Genomic DNA, 22,215 nt, shown 5'->3' with positions numbered 1-22,215 from the left:
TACGAGGCAAGCCGCCACTAGAGAGCTTGTCATGGGCTTCAGGACTTTTTTAGACAGCTTCCCCATAAGGAGTACATAAGTGGTAACCTTAAGGGTACATGCTAGATTAGCAACTAAATATTGCAATGGTGGTCCAGAAACCAAGCTCCTCCTGAATGAACCTATGCAAAACCACCTAAAAAAACAAAAGAAAATGGGTTGAGCTGCATGCAGATTCATTCATGAAACTGTAAAACACAAAAGGGAGACATTGCATGTCATGAAGATGTGTCCCATTTTATCCATTGAATACGCTCAAATATATTTCTTCCATCACAAAGACCAACAGAAACATATTTTATGATTGTCAATTTTACATACATTTATGAAGGACATAAAAAATATTGTTTGGGATAATTGTCCACATTTTCTAATTAAAAAAAGATTACGAATGTAAGTTATCTTGCATTTCTGCATTTTTATATTCAAGTAATGTGCATCTACATAAAATAATTTCTTTGTAGTTATATTTGGATGATGATATTTAGCTTTTTTTACACATGAACATATTGACTGTATTTACTTCATTTACAAGTCAACTGTCAACTAATGAAAATATTTGAGTTATTTTACTGTTAACTATTTTTCTTTATTTGAATTTGAAATTCTTTGCAATATAACTGCATTACAGAAATATACATAATGTAAATATGTTGATTGATTTGCTTTCATGCAAAATTACTTTTTTCATTCTCTGCTCTTTATAGTAACAATATAGCATCCTGTACAATATAATTTGTGCTTTGTCTGATCTCTTTTAAAGCTGCAATATATCTGAAAATGAAAGCAATGCTGCTTTAAGCTCAGATTTCGACTCAAATGCTCGAGAACAACATACCCCATTGTTTCTCTAGCGAAATATAACTTTTATCAAAGGTATAGAAAAAAGTCAAGTACCCTTTTTATTGTGGTATTATCATTCACAAGGGATACAATGGCATTTTCACACCTTGAAAGCACACATTGCAAGATCAAAAAATTTTACAAATTATTAAGATGGTTCTATTTAAAAATATAATAAAAGATATGGAAATGTTAAATATTTAAACTTTGTTTGCGACAACTTCTTGAGCTTCAGAGCCAGTGAAAACTTGAGCTCAGTTCTGCTCAGGTTTAGATCACTCAAGTTTAATTGAAAGTTTGAAGCAGTATGCAAACCCCTTTGCTGAATACAGATTATATTCTACAAATTGTACTAAAGAAAGATTTATGTATAGCATGAATTATTTTCTTCAAATCTCATCACTGAAACAGACAATGAAAATACAGGCAAAAGGGAGTTATAGAACATAACAGCGCAGTACAGGCCCTTTGGCCCTCAATGTTGCAGTGACCTGTGAAAGCAATCTAAAGCCCATCTAAACTACACTATTCCAATATCATCCATGTTCATTGTTATGTTCATTAATAACTTTCAAAAGTAACATTTGAATGCTCCAAGCTGATTTTATGTAGGATGCTGAAAAGCATTAGATGGAATCATTCATTCCTTTGATCCAAACTGAGCTAAAGTCTAGGTTGTATTGATGGAAAGTGTACTGATCCACTGTGCCACTCAAATCCACGTCAGGGACATGTTTCAAAAGTAACTTTGCTTTAGGCAAATTGTATTCTCATTAAGGTGACTAATCAGTATTGGCAATTTTTTTTCCTTCACAGATGAGTATTTTGCTAATAAATATATTTGTTTTAAAAATACTGAAGCTTTAATTTTTAAAATATTTTCACATTTAAAATAATAAATGCAGAGTAAAAACTTTCCAATGTAATCCAGAATAATGTTTTTTTAAACATTGCAGTTGTTATTGAATTTTCTGTCATTCATCTTTCCAAGCTCAACACTGTAGTTGAGAGCAGCTCCTTTCTGGTTTCTGCCAATATTGCTTTAATTGACAGGTGTGAAGTTTGAATGTAATTTTATGTCAACTCCCCATCCAATCTCAGTATTTTGACATTCTCCTTCATTGGTATTGATATTGGAAACCCAATAAAATTGAACTTGCACGTGTGAAGTCATATGTTACCAATTTGTGGCCCTGTGTTGATATTTCAAAGATAATTGCAACTCAGGTATTTATATAAAACTGATTATTCACACAAAACAAAAAGTGATGTTTGATTTTTGTCTTCAGTAATAATCTACAGGGCGAATCACTGTGTGAGATTTGACTAATTATAATTTACTTAGAAGTCAAAAATCTATCCCAGTGCATGAAAAAGCAATGGGTGGAAAGCTGTGATATTGCATGATTGTGGGTTGAATTTCACCAGTGACTAGTTAAACTCTAAATATTGTCAGGAGTCATGCCATTGTTGCTATGTCCACTGCTGGCCAGCCTTCCCTCATCTCCACCTCAATTTTACAAGAGGAAGGAGTGGCAGAGTGGGTTGCCTGCCTGTGGCCAGTTCAGGCTTTTAAGTGGGCAGCTGATATCAAATTTAGAGCTCCGTCCACTGCCACTTTGATTTACAAGCAACAAGAGAGGCTGGCAATCAATATGTAGCCGGCCAGGTTTAACCCTGTGGGCTACTGGCCTGTTAAAGGGACAAGTGGGAGATTCTTCTTGCCAGGCCCCCAGGCTACTCCCCAGAACTTGCCTCCCTATATCCACTCTCCCCTTTCCCCACTGACCGCTCTGCCCAACATGATCACCACACCTGTTGCCAATCAACCTAGCCTCTTGGAGATCACGAATCATCACTGAACACCATTCCTTTGGCTTATCTGAAGCACCAAGTGGTTGGCAGCTGTACAAGGCAGGACTTCCTCCTAGAAATGGATGGAAGTTGTACCTTTTTTTCATTCCTTCACTGGGAGAGAGTATTTCTGGCTGGGCCAACACACGTGTTTGGTTGGACTGCAAATGCAAATCAAGTAGAATTCTTAAATAATTGTCCAAATCTTGAGCAGCTGCCTTCTTTGACAAGCTGCTTCATGCTTCCAATAGTGTAGATTTATATTCTGCAGGATTTGATCACTTCTAACCATACATCACTCTTACTCCCATCTCTTTCCAGATATTCATCCAAGTTGTTTTGATAGAGATAACCCACACAGGATTTGTTATTTTAGCTTAATCTTATATTTATTCTTGAAACTCAGATTTCTGTAGCAATCAGCATGTCATTTTCACATACCAACCCTAAAAAAGTTACAAGATAACTAGTGACTTAGCATAGTCAACTCTACTCAAATATTAAAGCTTTTCTCTCAATCACAATTGGCAATGACGGATACTGCAACGTACAGGTGTCAGCCTCAAAAATCAGTGATGGCACTTATCTCTGATACAAAATTATCGCTTCAAGTCCTACTCCAGGATTTGAGCCAATAATCAAGGCTGACACCCTATCTTCCAATGACAAAATCTCCCATTGCAATTTTCAATTAAGATGGAGGTTCGCCCAGGTGTCCTAACCAACATTTATCTTAACACTAACCCAACAGATTAATTGGCTTCTTCAGTGTACTCAGTGACAGCAGTAATGATAACAGTGACCACACTACAAAAAATCATTACGTAATTGTAAAGCACTTTAAGATGGGCAAGTATTTTTTTTTCCCCACACTTCATTTGCTTGCTTATTTCAAGTTAATTTGTCTATCATTTTCCCATCTGATTTCTCAAATTACATCGATACGAAAATTGATTTCCTCTAGGTAGCGATAATGCAAGCCCAGTTCTTGCTTCCACTTTATATCTCCATCATTAAGAACAACAACAACAACAACAAAGATATCCATCTTCTCTCATAACATGGTTTTTGATCATGATAGACAAATAAGATAGAAGATTGAACTAATGTACAATAACAGTAACAAAATAATTCTAATTACACATTCTCAAGCCAAATGGTGATTTTTCTTCCTGTACTGTACTCAAACTTTGCAATTACTCAATTACTTACAAATTTTCTGAACATTTCTAATGCTAAGTTCTCATGAATGTACAGTATTCACAATTATCTGAATTACAAAATAAATCAAAATAATTTTGGTTTTGGTACTGCTACTGCAGTCCTGAACAGGCTAATGCTTGTTAATAGGAAAAATAAACTTACAAAATCTGCTTTGTGTATTTATGAATGCACTCAGGTTAAGGAAATTAAATGTTTAGATAACAGACAGATTTATGTACATATTTATATCTACAAATATATCTATAATCAATGACATTTAGAGGTGCTTAACCCTTAACCTAACTTTTTAAATTCTTTTTACAAAATATGTACATTTCAATTGAAGCTATTAATTATCCTCATATAAACAAATATCACTGAAGAACATATAAAATAGGTTCTAGCATACTGCAGCTTTAAAAAAGAGCAAAACTTTATTATACACAGTTCTTAAAAGTTAAGCAAGACACCTTCCAGTTGACTGAAGAAAATTAATAGGTCTCTCAAAATAGCCAAAGAATATATTTTGTATTTATGCATCGTGATTACATAAAATAATCAGTACATGAGAATAGGAATGTTCATCTTCCAAATATTTTCATACTGAAGTATTAGCATAAAGCTCCTCAATTTGTTTCCGGAAGTAATTTCTCATCTCTGGCCTCTTGGCCTTTAGCGTTGGGGTCAACAGTCCATTTTGGACAGAGAACATTTCATAGTGGAGATGGATGGCTTTTACCTAGAAATCAAAATGTTCAAATATATATTATTTATTTAAGTAATCACACTTAAAAAAAAAAATTTAAACCTCTTCAGATCACCTAAATTTTCTCCTAACTTCAGCAATTTGAAAGACCTGCTGTTGGGCTTTGACTCAGGTTATTACTACAACTACGTCTTTATTCCCCCATCTATTTTTATTCTACATTTTCTTTTCACAACCATCTGACCTCCATATTAGGGAGGTGGGAGGGTGATGAAAGTAACATCATTGACCAGTTTCTTCACTTCATCTCACAACCAGGTCGTTGGGCTGGCACAGTGGTTAGCATTGCTGCCTCACAGTGTCCAGGGATCCGGGTTTGATTCCTGGCTTGGATCATTGTCTGTGTGGAGTTTGCACATTCTCTCAGTGTCTGCATGGGTTTCCTCCTGGTGCTCCAGTTTCCTCCCAAAGTCCAAAACTTGCTGGTTATGTAAATTGGGCCATGCTAAATTCTCCCTGTGTATCCGAACAGGCAGAGTGTACTTTCACTGCAGTGTGAATATAAGCCTACTTGTGGCTGATAAGTAAACATTAACTTTAGTAGTTAGCCTCCAAGTTTTTAAACCCACATTTGAACTTGATGGCAGGATTCAGAAATCCATAGCAAAAATCCTGCCTTCTACTTGATTTGATAGTCACTATTGGCGGCGTGGTAGCACAGTGGTTAGCACTGCTGCTTCACTGCGCCAGGGACTCAGGTTCAGTTCCCGGCTTAGATCACTGTCTATGTGGAATTTGCATGTTCTCCCCACGTCTGAGAGAGTTTCCTCTGACATTCTAAGACGTGCTAGTTAGGTGCATTCACTGTAACAGGCGCTGAACTGTGACGACTAGAGGAATTTCACAGTAACTTCATTGTAGTGTTGATGTAAGCCTTACTTATGACTAACAAGATTTACATTTGCTCTTGTCCATAAGTTGAAAAATTCTGTCAACATCTTTCATACTTCTAATGACTCCTATTAGATCACTGCCACCCTTCACCACACCCCAATCTTTTCTTTTCATGGAAAAACAGACCCAGACTGTTCATCCTTTTTTGATGAATATGATCTTGCAGTTCTGATTTCATCCGTGCAATTTCTCTTGACAGACACAGTCCAGCTAAATTATTGATAATATGGTGGTCAGATCTTGTATGGTACTTAAATCAAACCTTGATAGAATCCACAAGTTTAGCATTACTTCTCTAAATTTTTAAACTTTATTTCTTGGGAAATAAGTACTCGATTTGCTTTTGTTGTCGCCATATTGATCTGTCAAACAATATTTAGGGATCACCCCATTTAGCTTTATATTTCCCAACTAACAGACTTATTTTTCTTACTAAAATGTAATGCCTCACACTTCGCTACTTATTTGTCAATTACATGCCCATTCTTCAAGTTTATTAACATCATCTTGCAGTCCTCCTCAGTATTGACTACCCTCTCAACTGTGTTGTGTTCAAATTTAGAAATTGTCTTTTTCATTTCAAGATCTAAGTGGTAATATGAATTAGGAACAACAGTGGTCCTGCCATCGATTCCATCTTCTGGCCCTCTGAATAGCCACCCTTTCCAGTTTAGTAACCAACTAGATATTCATTCTGATATTTGTACTCTGACTCCACATGCTCTGACCTTATTAGTGCATTACATTATATGGTACTTTGCCACGAAGGATGGGATTTTTGTGCCTCCTGCCATGTGTATCACAGTGGCGGAAGTGGCCCACCATTGTTTGGCAGCAGGATTTTCTGGTCCCACTGTGATCAGAGTTTCCCGTTTTATGTACCCCCTGCCTCAGGAAACCTGCAGCCGTGGTTTGCCATTAGCAGGTTTGCACATGCGTAATAGCTCCCTTTGCTATTTGATCCAACTGGTCAGTTAAGCCCTGCCCACTGCCTTTAGTAGCTAGAAACAGTCTTGCCCATTTTTTCATGCACTAAGTGCATAAGGTTGGGAGTAAAAGCTTACCCAAAAAACAGATCTGCAATTCTTCCATTTCATGCTAGCTGGACACTTAGGTCATAAAATTCCACCCTATATTCAAATATTGGAGAAAATATGGACATTGTAAAAAAATTCTTGGGCCACAGTGGCAAAGTGGTTAGCACTGCTGCCTCAACACCAGGGACCTACCTGGGTTTGATTCCCAGTTTGGGTCACTTTCTATGCGAAGACTACACGTTCTCCTGGGACCCTATTTTACCATTGCATCGTGCCCGTTTTCGGGCTTGAAAACGTGGTAAAGTCAGGTATGAGACCATTAACGCAGTCCGCGCAGATGGCCACTTTACTGAGACCCGGGGATGTCTGCAGTCTGATTTGCACACGAAAAAAGGCTCAACGGTGATTAAATGCATTTGTAATGCATTTAAATTGAATTAATGAACAGCCCTCCCAACTTTATCAGCATTTCCCCCTTTACCACTGCGTTCGCTGATTCAGAATCGTGTCAAAATGAACATGCTGAATAAAAGTCTGAATCAGGCGCTCCAGATGCTGAAGAGGCAAGTTCAGAGCTTCCAACAGCTGTCTGACTCAGATCAGTGGTGTTGCACGTGGTTGGGCGGGGGCAGAAAGAGAGGCAGTTCAGTTCATTCTCTAGTTGGGGTGGGGGGAGAAAAGGGGTGAGAGGGGAGTGAGGCCAGATTGTTCTCTGGTTATGGGGTGGGGTGGGGTGGGCGGGGGGAGAAAAGGGGTGAGGGGGAGCGAGGCCAGATGATTATTGTCTGGTTATGGGGTGGGGAGGTCGCAGGAAGTGAAGCCGGATCATTCCTCGGGGGCAGGGGGAGAGTGAGGCCAGATCATTGAGGGGAGGGGAGTGGGAGAGGAAGGAGGGACAGAAGGATAAGATGTATCTCTGGTGAAGGGGGGGGGAAGGGGGGCTGGGGAGGAGCCCAAATCACTCACTGATGGGGGGGGGGGTGCAGATAGATCTCTGGTGAGGGGGAGCTGGGGGGTCCACTGCCACTGCGACGATCAGTGGAAGGGGGGGGAGGGGGGGGGAGGGGGCCACAATTGGTCTGGGTAGCAGGGGTGGTGGGTGGATAAGGGGGACAGTAATGTCTAGGGGACCATCATTCCTGCTGAGACACCCCGGAGCACGCTTTTGAATTTTTTCCTAACTGCGCACGTGCAGTTCAGAGCTCCGATCGTTTCGGCCATGCTAAGCCCCGCCCACAGCACGAATGGGACCCGCGATTCTTTTTTTAGGCTGAGTGCACATGGGGGCGCCTGAAGCAGATTTCCAAGTTGGATCTGAATTGCGCCCAGATTCAGCACTTAGAATGAAAATGGTACAATCAGGCCCCTGGTGTTTGCGTGGGTTTCCTCCAGGTGCTCCACTTTCCTACCACAGTCTGAAAGACATGCTGATTAGATGCATTGGCCAAGCTAAATTCTCCTTTAGTGCAGTGTTAACGTAAGCCTACTTGTGACACTAAAAATTATAATTAAGTTGCTGGTCATGCCAACTTTAAGTGGTAAAATCTTTATTTGGAACGTCAAAAATTGGAATACAAGGGATTAGGTTACAACGCAGGCTAGATGACAACCAACAATAATTTGCAGTTTTATGATCAACTTTTATGGCTGCTCTAGCTAATGTTTACCATTGCCTTTAGTTTGTAGTTATTTCAGTTGCGAGACTAACAAAGGTTACAGCTTGTGTACTTCCCTCAATGCTTTGCTGCTCCTATTAACTTACTGCAAGCACCTTGAGTAAGGGAGAATTGGAATGCATTTATTGTATTGCATTTCTGTATTGGACACAGATCATATTTCTAAAAACAGAAAATTGAAATTCTAGCATTACACGATTTGTATTTTGATCTCTACAGAGCATCGTATTTTGTCCAGAAATTAAAAAGAGTGGCAGACTTAGATTATTCAGCTTAAATTTTGGACCTGTAAAAACTTGCTTGTCAAAGAGTATATGTTTCACAAGATAATTACAATTTTAAAAACATTTGAATAATTGTTAATTAATCAACTTAATCAGTGTATCTAATCCATTATGACTATATTATCTAAAAGCCTAACATTTTGAAATTAGACATTCTAATTTATTTTTCTTCTTTCTAAACAAACCTAGAGATCACTGTCCCAGCAATTTGTGCTAACAATTATTGTGCCTTAATATTAAATTCATATCATACATAATATGCATGGAGTAAAGAACTTGGCAGGTAGAATTATAAAGAAAATTTAGTTTTATTTCTCAAATTGGCTGTTAAAGATAAAAATATTCATGATCCTTAAAAGGTGATCAAAATGTCTGTTTATTCTGTGTCCCTTATTTATCAAAAGATGGCAGTGTGTTGGTTCTGGTGAGAAAATGGCATGTTTCTCTCCAGATCTTACCACACTTATAGAATAAACAGGTTCTGTGTTTTACATCATGTAGATGGGGAGCCTGGCTAGACTGAGATCATAGCCAGCACCCTCTCCACCTCCCAAACAGCCACTGCCAATGTTCCAGCTCCCGCTCCCCCCCTCCACGCATTGCAAATAAGGGAATATCCCTTCTGCATAAGGCTCTAAGAGGTCTGCCCCTGGCATTGATCATTGGCACAGATTGGTACTGCAACATTGGTGTGGGCATGGTGCCAACCTATGCCAAGTGGCACTGCCTGTCCACATCCCTCTTCCCCAGGGACTATACTCACCTGTATGCCTCCAAGGGAATCCCTATGGCAGGTTCACATGTGTTGTAAGCCACTTCGCATCGTATTGGATGATTTGAAAATCAGGGGGTGAGGGAGGTCTTTCATGTATTGCTATGCATTTAAATCAGGTTCACGCTCATTGTGAGCCTGAACATGATTACATTGTTGGTGAGGGGCGATGAAAATCAGAAGTCACAATCTCACCAGCTAGGTTTGCAACCTCAGGTTTCACTGGATCTTGAGCCCGTCTCCATTCCTGAGCTCATGAACTTTGCCCCCAGTTTTACTAAAAAGGGACCATCAAAATTCTAGCAGCAAATACATAGCAAAATTTTAAAGGAAATATTGCAAAACTCAAAACTATCACTGCATGTCATTTTACAGCTGAAATCACTTCTCGGCCTTTTGGCTAAGGTCAAGCATCAGATCAAGTGCAAGATGGGGTGCAACGCTTATCCTGTCAACTTGGATTTGGTTTGTCTCTTGTTGGGGACCATGAATTGGTTTTTGGAGCAAGCAAGGAATGGATTTGAGTTTATCTGGTCCACTTTGAGCATAGGCTTTGTAACTTTAAGGATGGAATAAAAAAATCATTTTACAGCTGAAATTTCCCTCATGAACAATTGGAAGAGAAGATTTTCAGCTTATATTGTCTTACCTGTTCAAATGAATAAAGGCCAGCCTGTTGCCCCAGTTTCACCATGTCATCCATAATAGCTTTTTTGAAACCCTAAATTTAAACAATACATTCTATTAAGTAACACGGACACAAAATGAATCCTGGTCCAAGAAATATCAACTCTTGCATAAAGAATAAATCAATAGTTTCTGACTCAAGTTACATAAAATATATTTATTTGAATAAGTTCATGTAAAAGATTAATAGTGGCATTTCATATCACCAGAATACTAGCTGTGTGTAAAATTATTTCACCATTTCTGCAGTATGGCATCTATTTTGTTTAGTTCACACCATGTCAAGAATATAACACAGCAGAGCTGTTGACCTAATTTCTCCTGTCACCAGTTACATGGCAGATTTAGGGTGGGCAGGGATGAAAATTGCTTGGGATAAAACACTGCAGAGTTCCCACCCACTTGCAGTCCCTCACCATTTGCCACTGCTTGGATATCAGTTTCACTTTTTGTTATAGACATTCAAACCAGAAACTGAAAATGCACCCCAAATGGGAATGTGGATTATCCATGGTATTGATTGAGCCAAGTTGAAATCATACAGTACTTGTTCCTACCAACAGAGGTCATCCTGTTAATACAATGCACTGAGAGCATAACGAGTCTTGTAAAGTTATGTTGACTGTTCGGTCATGTCTAGCTCAAACACTATATAGTCTAGATATATCATTTTAAAAAACATACCTCTGATTTACATAGTTCTGCATATGAACTCTCAAAACCTCTTTTCCTTGCCCAGGCATCTGTGGCTTCTGGATCTGGTACAACAATACCTACCAAGAAGGACTGTACCAAAACAGAGAAATCATGCTTGCATGTTACACAGAATACAAACCTGCAACTAAGTTTTAAACAAGAATGAATATTCACCAACTTTCCTGCTGTCACCCAAGAAGAAATGTACAAAAGGCAACACAGACATGTGTGTTCACATACTAAAAATGCAAAATGAGTATAAAAACTTCAAACTACATTGGGTTTCATTTTTTGCTCATGTTTCATCCAATTTTTTTGCACCAATTAGAAATAATTTGAATAAAAGCTTTTTTGGGATGATTTTCTATTTACAATCAGCTCTACTGAGCAATGGTTAAAGCACAGTTTAAATAGGTGTAACAGAGTATTTCATCTTAAGAATACTAATTCTCACCTTACAAAGCACACAGTGATCACCACTAACCTTTTTTCTCTCTCTAATTTTCCCTTGCCCAAAACATACACATTACCTCAACACTTCACAGTTGCTAAAGTTACTCAAATTTCTAGAAAGCGGGCGAGATTGCTGTAGGTTGGCTTCAAGTTGATTTCTGGTATTCCCCTCCATATTGTGAAAGTCATTGGATGGGATTTTACACTTCGCTCAAGCGCGACCAGAAATTCCCGCCTGAAAACAACGGACATTTCCATTGTCTGCCCCTCGCCCACTCCAATTCTGTGGCAGATGAGGAGGTAGAATTCTGGAGATTGCCTCCATTTGCTGCCTGTCAGTACATGCAAACATATGTATGGTAATAAGGAAGGCAAATGGCATTTTGGCATATGTTGCTAATGGGATAGAATATAAGAAAGTAGGGAAGTATTGTTGCAACTATATAGGCATTAGTGAGACCACATCTGGAATAACGTGCACTGTTTAGATTTGCTTACTTAAGGAAGAACGTAAATGCGTTCATGGTGGTTCAGAAAGATTCACTTGATTGATTCCAAGGATGAAGGACTTGTCTTGAGAGATTGAGCTGTTTAGGTCACTACTCACTGGAGTTTAGAAGAATGAGAGATCTAATTAAAGGTAAATAAGGTGCTAAAGGGGATTGACAGGGTAGATGTAGAGATGTTTGGCCTTATTGGGCATTCTAGAACAAAGGGCCATAGTTTTAGGTTGAGGGAGGCAGATTTAGAACAGAAATTAGGAAGAGTTATTACACTGAAATGGGCTATGAATCTGTGGAATTCGCTTTCCCAGAGAGCAGTGGACACCAGCACATTAAACAAATTTGAGGAGACAGTTTTTTTTAAAATAGCAGGAAGGAGGGTTACGGGGAACATGGACATGAGGCAGAGATCATTGCATTGAATGGTGGAACAGGTTCGAAGTGCTGAATTGTTTACTCATGCTTCTAGTTTTTATGTTTGTGTTCTTATGTATGAACATTTGAATTAGGGGCAGGAGTAGACTACTTGACCTTCCCCCGCCATTCAATAAGATCATGGCTGATTGTGGAACTGATGCGACAATCCATTCTCACCTTTGTGAGGTTAACCTTCCTTATCAAGAATCTATGTGGCAATGCCTTAAAAATATTCAAAGGCTCTGCTTCCACCATTTTGGGGAAGAAAGTTCCAAAGACTCTGTTCCCAGGGAAAGATTCTCCTCATATGTCTATAAACAATGACCAAGTTCTAAATTCAGCCATTAAAATCAACATTCATTCTACCTCAACCTTGTAAAGACTCATCAGGATCTTGTCTCCATCAAGTCACCTCTTACTCTTCTAAACTCCAGTGGACACAAGTTTTGCCTGTCAAATCTTTCCTCACAAGATAATCCTACTATTTCAGGTACTATTCTAGTAAACCTTCTCTGAACTGCTTCCAACACATTTACATCCTTCCTTAAATAATGAGACCAATGCTGTACACAATACTCCAGATGTGGTAAATGTTCTGTAAAATTGAAGTATAACCTCCCTACTTTTGCACTCCATTCTCCTCAAAATAGCAACAACATGCAACTGGCTTTCCTAATTACCTGCTCCATTAGCCTTTGCAATTCATGCACTAGAACAGCCAGATTCCTCTGCACCTCAAGAACTCACCATTTAGATAATATACTTTTTTAAATTCTTCCTGCATAAACAGACAATTTCACATTTGCCCTCATTGTGCTCTTTTTGCCAGACCTTTGCCCACTCACATAACGTATGTAGTCTTAGGAATCATACTTTTTTGGTCCGTTAATCCAAGTAATTTATCCAAATTGTAAAAACTGAGGCTCCAGCAATATTCCCTGTGCCACTTGTTTCACCTTGCCAACCAAAAAGTGATCATTTATTCCCGTTCAGTTTCCTGTTGGTCAATCTTCTATCCATGCCAACACATTGCCCCTAAACCATGAGCTTTTATTTTCCTACAATAACCTCTGATGTGGCACCTTATCAAATGCCTTCTGGAAATCTAAATATGGTACACCCAGTATTAGTTCCCCTTTTTTTTTAAAACAGCACTTGTTACTTCAAAGAAGTCCAGAAATTGGCTAAACACGATCCCCTTTCTCAAAACCATGTTCACGCTGCCCGATTGAATTTATCTAGGTGGTGATCTTCTTATAATATCTTTAATAACAACTTCTAACAGTTTCCCACAGAATTGTTAAGCTAACTGGCACATCATTTCTGGTTTTCTGCCTCCTCCCTTTTTGAATGGTAAGAAGTCTCACAACGTCAGGTTAATGTCCAACAGGTTTATTTGGTAGCACAAACTTGAGGTGACATGGTGAAGGGGCAGTGCTCCAAAAGCTTGTGCTATCAAATAAACCTACTGGACTTCAACCTGGTATTGAGAGACTTCTTACTGGGCTGGGGGAGGTACAACGCTGGCATCTCCACATCACAGCCCTTTTTGAATAACAGTTGCATTTGCCATTTTTCAACCTACTGAAACCTTCCCTGACTCTAGGGAAAGTCAAACCCAATGCATTAACTATCTCACTAGCCAGTTCTCTGACTGTAGGATGAAACCCACAGCTCCAATTTGTTCAGTACCATTTCCCTGGTGATTGTAATTTTGGAATTCCTCCCTCCCATTTCCTGATTACAACCATTTCTTCTATAGTAAAGATTGATGTAGAGTAAGTATTCAATTCATCAACCATCTCTGCTCAGTTAACTCTTTTCTAAAGATCTTTAGAAACTTTTGCTGTTTTTATATTTCTATCTAGCTTTCTTTAATTTTTCCTCTCTCAATTAATCTTTTAGTAGTTCTTTATATTCTGTCCAATCTTCTGACCTGCCACTCATCCTTGTGCAATTGTATGCTTTTTCAAATTCAGTGCAGTCGTTAATTTGTAGTTAACCACAGATGGCGGTTTCTCCCCTTGAAATTTTCTTCCGGTATTGCCTCACTATAATAGACATTGTGATATATTTAATGTATTTCAACACATTAGTTGTAGCAATAGATGGTTGTAAAATACAAAACACAAAATGGGAAGTGGGGAAAAAAGATAACATTTAAACAAATAATCAAAAAAGGTGAAAACATTCTTTAAATGAGTCACGTAAATGTTCATGTGCAATTGTTATAATTCATTTTATTATTGAAAATATTAGAAATCACCTGCAAACTATCTCCATGCACATACACTTGGGCCACAAGCTCGCTCCGTACGTAGATATTCTCAATTTTTTCTGGTGCAATGTACTCTCCTTGAGCAAGTTTGAATATATGTTTCTTTCTGTCTATGATTTTCAAAGTACCATTCTGTGCATAATAAAACAAAAAGCCCACCTTTTTGTCATTAAGTGCATTATAAATCACAGCATTATTCCTAAAAAAAAGTGTATCAAAATGTACAAAAAGAGACAATGGCAGGGAGATGGGGCAACTAATCTGATCGCTGGCCTCCATCCCTCTGTCCCTCAGCCCAAATGCAGCGTGGCCACATGACCCATCGACTACCTCTCCAGAGGCTCTGTGCACCCACCCCCATCAGGCCCTACTCCTTAGTATTGCCCTATGTCCAGTGGATAGTGCCGCACTGTCCCTTGGGCAGTGCCAGGGGGCCCAGGTTGGCACTGCCACAAGCTTTCGGAAACGGTGTTCCTTCGTCAGGTATGTGGAAGCAACCCTCCACACACCTGACGAAGGAACACTGTTTCCTAAATCTTGTGGGATTACTATCAAATAAACTGGTTGGACTTAAACCTGGTGTTGTGAGCCTTCTTACTGTGTTTACCCCAGTCCAATGCTGGCATCTCTACATCAAGATGGCAATGCCCAGGGGACACCCCCCCCCCCCCATGCCCAACATTCTGGGGGTCTTGGATTGCCCCGCTCCTTCACTTTAGCAGGGTGGGGCCACAAGTTCCCCGCAGGTGGGGAGCTACACTGAACTCCATCCCCGCAGGTGGGGAGCTACACTGAACTCTGCCCTTGGGGGAGGGGAGGGCAGAGTGTAGTGGGCAGAGAGAATTGCCCCCTTGATGTGCCAGTTGTGTAAGTATCATTCTATAAACAGGTAGATTTTATACTCATATTCATAATGTTTTGATGTGAATCTAGAACAACATTCAGAGTTGTGTTTTATAAAAGATAACATTTTCAAAATGTATTGGAAGTGATTTTGAACCCACGTTACCCAGTGTAAACGGCAACGTGACTACGAAAGTTGGAAAATGAGATTCTTGCTGGCAAGATCTTGTTCGATTTTCCACATCCCCCACTGGTGACTTAACAATGTCCCTCCCGCCCAAAATAGGACAGGAACCTAAATTTCAATAAACGTAATTACTGGGTAAAGGGCTTCCCCACAATATACCCCACCTTGCTCGCTCAATATTCTTACTCACCGTCCCCCGGTCACTAAATATTCTTATTCGCTAACATTTACAATCAGTATGTAAAAACTTGTCTCTGAGGAGGGGGGACTTTATTTCAAATGCAGAGTTAAAAAATGGTGTCTCAATCCCTGACCTCTGGAGTCGGTGATGCTGGCTCTATCAGGCCCACCCCACCAGAGTGATGGCAGAAACCACAACACTAGATTCACTAGAAAACGGTGTGCAGCTGGAATGCCACATACCAGTTTTCCTCACAAACTGACATGACAAATTATCAGTGGATTCTGCCCATTATTTCTACATCATTACCATAAATAAACAATTTCTCAGTTATACCACACAATGATATTTAAATGATAAATTCTTACAGGTAACCATTTTCCAATGTCCCCCGTATGCAGCCAATTGTCTTTGTCCAGTGCTTCATTTGTTTTCTCAATGTCTTTGAGATAGCCTTTGAACACATTTGGTCCTTTCACACAGATCTACAATAGAATAATCATTTGCAATCATGTGTCAAAAAAAAACATATTTCAATAATAGGTCACGTTGCTTCCAAGTTCAGACATAAACTAGGCCCCAATGACTTAGGAGGGCAAGGCAGATGTCAGTTTGTGACTGGAATTGAGAATGGTGGACAGTAACACTCTGAGTATGGAGATAGGAAAAAGGGCTGCTGTTCCAAACCATTTGGGGTGGCACAATGGTAAGCATTGCTGCCTGACAGCGTCAGGGTTGCAGGTTTGATTCCCGGCTTGGGTCATGTCTATGTGGAGTTTACACTTTCTCCGTGTTTACGTGGGCTTCCTCTGGCTACTCCAGTTTCCTCCCACAGTCTATAGATGTGCAGGTCATGTTGATTGTGTAAATTAACCTTAGTGTCAGGGGGATACGGGAATACTGCCTGGGTGGGACTGTGGTCAGTGCAGACTTGATGGGCTGAATGGCCTCCTTCTGCACTGTAGGGATTCTACAAATATGCAAGGTTTATCTTTTTGGTGGCAGTACCTTTAAAAGATTTCATATAAAGCCCCAAGTGGACCTAGTTTTTCTCAGGGACAATCCTACATTGCAGATGGTCCTCAAAGACTATTTATTGCTTGCTTCAGGCAAATTAGGATACACTAAACATAGATTTCCAGGGCACATACCTAATATTGCCAAATATTGTCCGCTTTTAGAAAAAACCAGGCCTACTTGGTGATTAAAATGAAGTATTTAAATATATTGCATTTACAGTCTTTAAAGACCACCAAGATTATAAAATAAACTATTGGTACTGTTCCTGTGCCCCTTGCATATCAGTTTGTGGGAAGTAGAAAGCTTGCCTGCCTGAGAAGCACAGAAGGCTTCTCCATCTGCCAATGACAAACTTTGAAATAGCTATTTAATTAGCTCTAACCCCTTGCTTGATACCAAAAAATTTCCCTTCTTGTAAGCTGCCGATTTAATTGAAATAATGAATGGTATTGAAAATTGAATACCTAAAATTGCGTAGGAATATAAGAGATAACCCTGGCCCTACACTCAACCCTGAAAAAACTGGATAACCAAGACATTTGCGTCAGACTCCAATTTGACTACATCTCAGCCTTCAACACCATTGTTCCTACAAAACTCATCTGTGAACTCCATAGCCTCAGGCTTGGCTCCTTCCTCTGTGACTGGATCCTAGATTTCCTCACCCACAGACCGCAATCAGTAAGAAAAGGCAATGACACGTCCCCCATGATTATCCTGAACACTGGTGTTCTGCAAGGCTGTGTCCTCAGCCTCTTACTATACTTATATAGTTATGACTGTGTGGCCAAATTCTGCTCCAACTCAATTTTCAAGTTTGCTGATGACAGCACCATAGTGGGTCAAATCTCAAACAATGATGAGACAGAGTACAAGAGAGAGATAGAGAATCTGGTAAAATGGCACAATGACAATAATCTTTCCCTCAATGTCAGTAAAATGAAGGAGATAGACATCAACTTCAGGAAGTGTAATGAAGGACATGCCCCTGTCTACATTAAATGGGAATGAACTGGAGATGGTCGAAAACTTCAAATTTCTAGGTGTCCAGATCACTAACAACTTGCCCTGGTCCCTCTATGCTGAAGCTGTTGTCAAGAAACCCACCAACGCCTTTATTTTCCTCAAGAAGCTAAGGAAATGTGGCATATCCATAATGACCCTCACCAATTTTTACAGATGCACCATAGAAAGCATCCTTTCTGAATGTATCACAGCTTGGTGCAGCTCCTGCTCCAACCAAGACTGCAAGAAACTGCAAGGATTGTGAATGTAGCCCAGTCCATCATGCAAACTGGCTTCCCATTCATTGGCACTGTTTACACTTCCCAAGGCCAGCATAATCAAAGACCCCACGCACCCCTTTTCCATCAGGAAAAGAACTCTGATGTCACATACCAACCAACTCATGATCAGCTTCTTCCCTGCTGCCCTCAGACTTTTCAATGGACCTCATATTAAGCTGATTTTTCTCTACACCCTAGCTATGACTGTAACACTATATTCTGCACTCTTTTCCTTCTCCATTATATGTTCTATGAACAGTATGCTTTTATGGAGTGCAAGAAACAATACTTTTCACTGTATATTAATACATGTGACAATAATCAAATCAAAAGATAACCATTTACCCACCTCTCCTTCTCCTTTTGCAGAAAAGTACTTCATTTCATCTACATCAATAAGTTTGAGATAATTACATGGTAGTGGAGCCCCAACATGACCTGTAGAATGAAAATGAGGCAACTTAATAACCAAATAATAGACATTACATCACAGAAGGAGAAAGTGCAATTTAATTCAGGGTTACATAATAACAAGGTTTATAGGCTGAGCACAAAACTAAAGGACACGGATTCAAAATAAGTACACTTTTACATAAAGGAGTAGTGGGACCTTGGCATTCAGATACAGAGGTCGTTAATGGTAGCAACAAAAGTAGATAAAGATGTTCAAAGGACCCCCAGAATGCTTTATTTTCTCTCTAGTCATTGAATACAAAATCAGGAAAATATTGACCATGATGGAGATGGGGGAAATAGTGGGAAAAGGAGTTAGGTGATAACAGTATGGGAAGGAAGGAAAGATAATTCCCCCATGAGTTTTCAAAAACAGGAAATACAACAGCAAAATGGAATAAACTTAATAATGATCAACGAAGGGACAGACACCGTGATTGACAGAATAATCAAATGGAGGGACAAATTGGAATTTAATTAAATTTCAAATTCACTCTCCTGACTATCCCTGGGTTTCTCTCATCTCCTCCTCCCCTTCCCCTCTCCCAACTCTTTCCTTTCCCTTCCCCTCACCCTATGTTCTCTTATTGATGTCTTTTGGCCGTGGATTCTTCTACAGATAGGAACAGTTTCTCCCTTTTAAAATCTCATCAAACCTTCCCGTTGCCAAGGAGAACAGCCCCAATCTTTCCACCCTATCAATATAGCTGAAGTTCCTAATCCCTGGTATCATTTCTCTCTAATGCTTTAATACCTGTAGACTGAGTCACCATGCAAAAACATGATGACATGGTTGTGTAGGTCATGTAGTGGGAGCCATTCCTGAGATCTCGGGCAGAGCACAAATACTGTACGTGGCTGCTGAACATAGTAATAAACTACTTTTGTTGGAAGCCCTCAGCATCAGTGATTTGAGGAATCCACAACATTCTACAATATCCTTCAAATGCCCAAAACTTGTCACAATTACCCAACTAAGGTTGAGCTAATGTTTTGTACAGGTTTATCAAAACTTCATGATTTTGTATTCTAGACCCCTATTTATAAAACCTAGGAACCTGTTTCATTAGCCACCTTCTCAACATGTCCCACCACCTTCAATTATTTGTACACATTTATGCCCTAGAGCCCTTTCTCTGCTCCTTCATTCATTTAGAATTGTTGTGTCTTCTCATTTATCCACCAAAATGAATCTCTTCACACTTCTGCTTTAAATTTCACCTGCCACTTATCTGCCATTTCCACCAATCTATGTTTGTTCTACAAATGGTTCACAATTTTCAAGCTTTGCATCATCTGCAAATTTTGAAATTGTGCCCTTTACATCGAGGTCTAGGTTATCAAATACATATCAGGAAAAACAGGGATCCCAATACCAATTCCTAGGGAACTCTACTATTAACTTTCATTCAGTCCTATCTGCTTCCTGTCACACGGCCAATTTCATTTCCATACTATTTTCTTCCACGGGCTCTACATTTTCTGACAAGTCTATTATTTGGCACAAATGGTAATTGGAAGTCCATGAGCACTACATCAACAGATGACATTTAACTCATACAAAACTCAAGTTAGGATAAATACTTTTTGCCCACAACAAATTTGTGCTGACATTCTTTAAATGAATCCACATTTATCCAAGTTACTGGTATTATCATTCTCATGATTCCACTCTTCACCTCTTCCACTCTACTCTTCTTTGCCCTCTTCATCACTCTCCTCCTTTTCTTCCTCTATTCCTTGAGATGTACAGGCAAGTTTTTTTTTAAATAGAGGGTGGTGGGTGCCTGGAACTTGCTGCAGGGGAGGTGGTGGAAGCAGGTACGATTGTGACTTTTAAGGGGCATCTTGACAAATATATGAATAGGATGGGAATGGAAGGATACATTCCCCAGAAGGGTAGGGGGTTTTAGTTCAGTCAGGCAGCGTGGTCAGTGCAGGCTTGGAGGGCCAAAGAACCTGTTCCTGTGGTGTAATTTTCTTTATTCTTTGACTTTGTCCACCATCTACTTTCATTACTTTTCTCATTTCCCCACCTTGCTACTTCTCCTCCTGAAATTTTTCCATTTCCTTCTTCCTCTTCCTCTTTCACCATCTCCACTTCCCCCTTCCCCCATTCTCCTTGGCTTCCATCATCTCCAACACTGGTGTTCACTGCTTTCTTCTCTCTCCTCCATTCACTGGGCCCCTCATCTCTCCTTTTACCACAATTCCACTCTATTCTTTTATTCTAATTATTATTTTACCCTCCCTCTTTTGGCCTATTCATATCTTTCTCTATACCCCTCTTCTCTCCTCCTCAATCTTTTTCCACCCTCTGCTTTTCCCTCATGTCCCAACCCAATTTCCTAAACACTTTGGCCCAGCCATTCTCACCAGAGGTTTCCATTTTGCGAGGAACAAAGAATGGGAAACCTGATTGACAGAAGTGGGGTCAGATAATCCCACTGCTGGCCAATGGTGAGCCTCCTCTGCCTGTAACACATGCTATAGGATACAGGAAATTCCACCCTTTGCCTTTCTTCCTCTTCCCTCCAATCTCCTTTATCTCCTTCCAATTTTTCCTCACCACCTCTTTCCTATAATTTTCTCACCACTTTCCTGCCCATCATTTTTTAGCTCTTCCGTCAACCTTCATTTCCTTTATATCTCTCTTCTCCTTTATCCTTCTAGCCCCTTTCCATAACCCTATCCTTCTCTCCCCTGCCATAACTATCATCTCTTTATTCCTCTTCTGCTCTCATCCCACATTTCCTCTCACTTCCCCAGAAGGAAGAAGCCTTCCTCTAACATCGTGGGCCAAAGGGCCTGTTCTGCGCTGTAATGTTCTATGTTCTGTGTTCTATTTCTCCCATAGCATATTTCATGCCACGTTTCTTTCTCCATCTCTTCCCATGTTCTCAATCCATTATTCTCATCCTTGTTCCTCTGGCTTCTTTCCTGTTTTTGCCTTTTCTCTCATCCTTTTACCAGCTCCTCTTGTCCTTTCTTCCTCCACCTCATCCATCTCCCTCCTATCATTTGCAATATCCTTCCTTAGTGCAACTATCTTCTTGTTTTCTATCCTTACTTGATGTAAAATGTACCTGTCTCAACATTGTGGCAGTAATTTTGACGTTGGCCATCAGTTAAAGATGTGCAATAATGCTTTGTCCAGCCATTAAATACCTCTCCCAATTTGTATTTCAATTAGGTGGCCAAACTAATAAACGTTCCATATTATTGTCTACTGTCAAAATTACATCCCCAATATGTGCAACACTATGGGAGATTAACAATTTTTAAAATTCCAAGTGTAAAATCCAAATTCCTCCACAAGTAATAGTCACAATTTCACCTTTCTCTGGTCTCTCCATATCACCAAAATCTTTGACTGAGTTAGAGGATTGGTAAGCATGTCGCTCTCAAACCTCTGCTAATTCTGCTCTGAAGTCAACCAGAGAAGCTCTTCCTTTTCCCTAAACATCATCTGGCTGATGTTTTCCAAAGGACAACAACTAATGTTCAGAACCGAAAAGTTAGGGCATTTTGCTATTAACTTTCTAGTACACCATACTATAACAGAACCTGGGGCATACTTTAAGATTATGCCAACCTCTAATATATATAAAATAGTGCACATTTCCTGGAAATAGCAATAGAGGCATCATATAGTACCTGATGTCCAGTCTCCAGGTGTGGTGAAGGTACATCCAGCTGTGCACTCAGTCTGTCCATAACCTTCGTAGACCTAACCACATCACACAATAGTTACAGATATTGTGAAAAGAAAATTACAAGAATAATGCCCATTCACATAATTTCTAGTTCTATCATGTTCAGTTTATTCACCAGTCTAAACAA

The 22,215-nt window shown here is 39.7% G+C and overlaps 1 protein-coding gene across 1 annotated transcript in view; it reads right to left on the bottom strand.

Annotated features, from left to right (window-relative positions):
• Window positions 1-277: 277 nt before the first annotated feature.
• The window catches only part of LOC145351782 (long-chain-fatty-acid--CoA ligase 6-like), a 137,322-nt gene continuing 115,384 nt past the window's right edge, over window positions 278-22,215 (bottom strand). The window contains exons 15-21 of the mRNA XM_080201407.1: window positions 22,030-22,102; window positions 18,269-18,357; window positions 15,982-16,098; window positions 14,391-14,534; window positions 10,740-10,841; window positions 10,018-10,089; window positions 278-4,678 (exon numbers count right to left, since the gene is read on the bottom strand). Of these exons, the coding sequence (XP_080057533.1) occupies window positions 4,538-4,678; window positions 10,018-10,089; window positions 10,740-10,841; window positions 14,391-14,534; window positions 15,982-16,098; window positions 18,269-18,357; window positions 22,030-22,102 (738 nt within the window). The 3' untranslated portion in view covers window positions 278-4,537. The remainder of the gene's footprint in view (window positions 4,679-10,017; window positions 10,090-10,739; window positions 10,842-14,390; window positions 14,535-15,981; window positions 16,099-18,268; window positions 18,358-22,029; window positions 22,103-22,215) is intronic.

This window comes from Carcharhinus amblyrhynchos, chromosome 13 (genome assembly GCF_965287045.1).
Source record: "Carcharhinus amblyrhynchos chromosome 13, sCarAmb.v2.hapA, whole genome shotgun sequence".
Taxonomy (NCBI): domain Eukaryota; kingdom Metazoa; phylum Chordata; class Chondrichthyes; order Carcharhiniformes; family Carcharhinidae; genus Carcharhinus; species Carcharhinus amblyrhynchos.
The sequence above is the reverse complement of the archived record's forward strand: the minus strand, read 5'-3'. Positions and strand labels throughout refer to the sequence as shown.